At 38.3% G+C, this 5,000-nt stretch overlaps 1 protein-coding gene across 1 annotated transcript in view; it reads left to right on the top strand.

Annotated features, from left to right (window-relative positions):
- The window catches only part of hpse2 (heparanase 2), an 84,740-nt gene that overhangs the window by 56,306 nt on the left and 23,434 nt on the right, over positions 1-5,000 (top strand). Inside the window, exon 8 of the mRNA XM_048269002.1 lies at positions 3,314-3,420. Within this exon, the coding sequence (XP_048124959.1) occupies positions 3,314-3,420 (107 nt within the window). The remainder of the gene's footprint in view (positions 1-3,313; positions 3,421-5,000) is intronic.

The following is a 5,000-nucleotide window of genomic DNA, read 5'->3' as shown; positions in this document are numbered from 1 at the left end:
TTCAGATAGATCACAAGACTTAAAGCAAATTCCATGTATCAGTGTTGAATTAATCCCATGTAAGCTATATCGTTTTGCCAGCGTTTCTCCTGTGTGCACCATTGTGAGCATAACATCCTCGTTCTTCTGACAGTGGATCCTCTTCAACCGACGTGGGGTGGGGCGCGCTACCTCCTGACCCTGTGATTGGTTAGGGAACTTAGATTCCTGATTGGCTAGCCAAACCTGAGCATCGCCATTGGCTATTCAACAGGAAGTGCCAGAACAATCTCAAAAGTATTCGTATACTTGCAGAAAATGTACTTGTGCGAGCGGCAGAGATTCGTAAAGGCAGAATAGCCTTGTAATTGAAAGACAGCAACTGTGGAAGGTTTAGTACCTGTGGAATATATTTGTAAGTGAAGGACATATGAGTAATACTTAAGATTGTTCGTGTTATTTTTTTGTTAAATCACAAATAATTTTTAATGTTGCAAATCCTGATACACACACACACAATACATATGAGACGCTTCTCATTCCTAAGGTGGTGCAAAAGTCTGTGCACCTGCAGAAAAGATTTGTAACTTTTTGTACGTAGAATATTGATTTGTAATTGTAGAATATATTTGTAATGGTAAAATATTTTTAACTGTAGGATGATTTGTAGCTGTAAAACCGATCCATACCCGTAGACCAGATTTGTAAGTGTAGGGCATGTTTGTAAGTGTAGGACATATTTGTAACTGTAGCGCATATTTGTAACTGTAGGGCATATTTGTAAGTGTAGGGCATATTTGTAACTGTAGCGCATATTTGTAACTGTAGGGCATATTTGTAAGTGTAGGGCATATTTGTAAGTGTAGGACATATAAGGCATATTTGTGATATTGATAATTACTTGTACAGATCATTTTTACAGTTACAAATAATTTCTACAGTTTCAAAACGTGATACACACGTACAAAACATTTGAGTCTAATATTCTTCCATACGCACACAGCCAAAGAGTAACACTGTGAAGATTGAATAATGCTTGTGTGTGTGTGTGTCATTTAAGAGATCTAATTCTGTGGTATAAGTCTGTCTGATTCTGACTTAAACATCTTATTTATAACCGCTATTACATTTCAATTAAAAAAGAAGTGTGTTGTGTGCGTGTTCCTGTGTGTGTGCATGTGTGTGTGTGTGTGTGGTGGAGGAAGTACTGAATCTCAGTACTTAAGTAAAAGTACAAATACACAGAGAAATATTTACTTTAGTAAAAGTAAAAGTACCACAATGACAACCCTACTTAAGTAAAAGTAAAAAGTACCTGCTTTTAAATGTACTTTAAGTATTAAAAGTAAAAGTATTTGCATAATGATTTATTCTCTTAATGTCTATATTCTAAAAGAAAAATTAGTATGGGCTGTGGCATTTTAATTAAGCTAGTTTTAGGTTATACTCGACTAGATAGTTTTAAGCTAATGCAATTGTGCTTACCATCTGTGGCCCAGTTTACATTCTGACCTAAAATTCTAGAGACTGTAATTCTGGTTATCTACTAGGGTGATCTGCTGAGTAAAATATCATTCAGCAAAACACGAGAGCCAGTAGTTTAACGGGGTAGACAAGGGAAACGTCGGGTGGATCGTAATGCCAATTCTGCTGATTGAACAGAAAAGTTGCTGAGAAAGGTGTCTTTATGATTAGGTTCAGTTTCACTTGCGCAGACGCACGTACAGTAGACATTGAATGAGCGCTCACATTTCTACCCCCAATTGTAGGCTATGCCTCTTTATTTGATCACACACAATTAAGAAATATTTCCTAATCTGGAAAATACTACGTTTTTTTCGGCCAGCGGTTCTATAATAGTCTACCATTCATTTGTGCCGCAAATGATCAGACGTGTGACAGAAGCATGGACATAGCCTGTAACTTCGCTGATCCGCGGATAGCAATCTCATCGCAGAGGAAGCCCTAACGCTGCAGATAACAGACAGAGAAAGGCACAGAACACAGGTGCATGTCCAGTGTAGCCATGGGTCTGGTGAATATAATACCGAATGCAGATGGCTACAAGCTCACGCTTTGCCTGGTCTAGACTAGAAGCGTATGTTTCAAAGATTTAGAAGCTGGGCACGTAGCGCTCCAGAATCTTTGGTATAAACCCGCCCCCTGGTTAAACAAACGTGTTTGTCAGAGAGAAAAAAAATCTGATCATAAAATGTATCGTAAAAAGGAATGATGGTGTTGTAGAAATGTAGCGGAGTAAAAGTACAGATAATTGCTGTAAAATGTAACGAAGTAAAAGTCAAAAGTATGCACTATAAATTCTACTTAAGTAAAGTACAAATACGTGGAAAATTTACTTAAGGACAGTAACTAAGTATTTGTACTTCGTTACATTCCACCACTGGTGTGTGTGTACTGTATGTGTGTGTATGTTTGTAAGTGTATGTGTGTGCATGTAGGTGTGGGTGTGCATGTGCGTGTGTGTATGTGTGCAAGTGTATGTGTGTGTGTGTGTGTGTGTTTGTGTGTGTATGACGCTTGTTTTTGTGAGGGCTCCTGGTGTAAGACATGTAGTCGCCAGCCTGTCCTCCCACTTGTCCTCATTAGACCTCTGCTCTCAGGGTCTTAATGAGTCTTAACGAGCATTAACAAGTTCTTAACGAGCATTAACAAATCTTAATGAGCATTATGGCGCCACCACACTCTAACAAGCCCAAGACCTGCCTGAGGTCGGTGTGGCTGTGGAGAGTATTCATATCCTTGATTTCTAAACACTATAGAACCTAGATTAATAAACATTATAAATCCTAGATTACTAAACACTGCAGATCCTAGATTACTAAACACTATAGATCCTAGATTACTAAACACTGCCAATAGATTACTAAACACTGCAGATCCTAGATTACTACACCTTGCTGTTCATAGATTACTAAACACTACAGATCCTAGATTACTAAACACCACAGATCCTAGATTACTAAGAACTGCAGATATCCTAGATTACTAGTGTGTGTGTGTGTGTGTGTGTGTGTGTGTGTGTGTTTGGATTGTCAGATTGTGTGTGTGTGTGTCTGGATTGTCAATGTATAAAAGTGTGTGTGTGTGTGTGTGTGTGTGTGTGTGTGTGTGTTTGTGTGTGTTTGGATTGTCAGTGTATAAAAGTGTGTGTGTGTGTCTGCGTGTGTGTGTTTGGATTGTCAGATTGTGTATGTGTGTGTGTTGTGTGTGTGTGTGTGTGTGTGTGTGTGTTATGTGTGTGTGTGTTTGGATTGTCAGTGTATAAAAGTGTGTGTGTGTGTGTGTGTGTGTGTGTGTGTGTTTGGATTGTCAGATTGTGGCCACCCACGCTCCTGCAAAGAAAGTGTGGCTCGGAGGGTTTGGACCAGCATGGGCGGGAGGGACCAACAACCTGTCAGACACATTTGCAGCTAGCTTCCTGTGAGTAAACACACACACACACACACACACACACACACACACACACACACACACACACACACAATCAATAACTTTCACAGCCGTCTATCCATATGATATGGTTATATACATCAGTATGGTGAACGACATAAATACAAACATTATGTTAAACGTTTCCCCCCCATCTACGAATACAGCCATTTCGGACCATCTCCGGGTGACATCTAACTTCCAGTGAAGTGATGTATAGTAAGAGCACCAATTACTGTCCCTTTCGTTCGAAAATTCAAAAACAACGATATTTTTTAAAACTTCAAAATAACATTTGATAAATGAAGCTTACATTTTTCAGTAGCCATAAGTGTGTAGATTTGAACCAAATCTTTTGAACCAAAGCTTATTCAAAGCTTTCACTGCCTGAAATATCCGATTTTGTTCCGATTTTGTACCATGCTCAGAGTTTAGTGCTGGTCTGGTGGGTCTCCTATTTCCACCCTTTCACACAGCACATCAACGAGAATAGACAACAATAGACCGAGAATTCTTGTCGCGATAGAAAAATACCACTGCAGCTCCAAGCGAATTTGTACACGCAGCCTTACAACGCTGTTTACAGCTATTCAAGTCATGGTAAAATGTAATTTTTGGTATATAGCTAATTTAGATACACTTATGGTGTGGGTGTTTGTCTTTCTTTACGAATCCGCCGTCTTGCTTTGTATAGAAATGAATATTAAGGGACACATACAGACACGTAAGAGAGCGGACATAGGGGGCGGCCGGTAATTGGTGACGTTCCTATAACTATGCACTGCAAAAACTGCTTATCTAACAAAATCTAACCAAGTGTTATTAATCTTATATCAAGATAAAAAAAACTAGTTGGTATTGTTTTCAGTATAAAGTGACTTACCTAGCGCTTTCTTGTGAAATCATTTGACTTAATTAAAAAAAAATTGACTTATTTTAAGACATCTCATCTTGAAAACAAGCAAATTTGTCTGCCAGTGTGTTAAGCAAATTTGTCCTAAAAACAAGCAAATTTGTCTGCCAGTGCGTTGAGCAAATTTGTCTTGATAAGTTAAAACTTAAAATAAGTTAAAGTCTTTAAGTCAAAATTATCTTTTGAGAGGGCACTAGGTAAGTCTTTTAATACTAAAAACAATACCAAATAGATTTTTTAATCTTAATATAAGATCAGTAACACTTGGTTAGAATTCATTTTTTGCAGTGTTTTCACTAGCTAGTTGGAACTGTCCACCTCAATGAGCTATGCTTAGCTATGCTAACAGTGCGTGCTACTGCACTGGGAGTCACAGCACGCACGAGAAGGGTACAGTACAGTATATATCATCTTATCTAACTCTGGGGGAGATGGTGAATAAGCTCATTTCCCCAAATGTTAGTGTGTTACTTTAAAGTTCTGAGTGTGTCACGATACCTTCTTTTTGTTGAATTTAACTTCACCATCGGTAAGCACCTCACCAGGGGTGTACTTACAGTCTGTTCAAATCTATAACCATATCAACCGTCATAAACATCACAACCATCTACAATCATCATAATCATTCTAATCATCCATAACCATCTATAAACATTAT

Source organism: Alosa alosa, chromosome 18, assembly GCF_017589495.1.
Source record: "Alosa alosa isolate M-15738 ecotype Scorff River chromosome 18, AALO_Geno_1.1, whole genome shotgun sequence".
Lineage (NCBI taxonomy): Eukaryota > Metazoa > Chordata > Actinopteri > Clupeiformes > Clupeidae > Alosa > Alosa alosa.
Note: the sequence above shows the minus strand (reverse complement) of the source record. Positions and strands in the feature narration are given on the sequence as shown.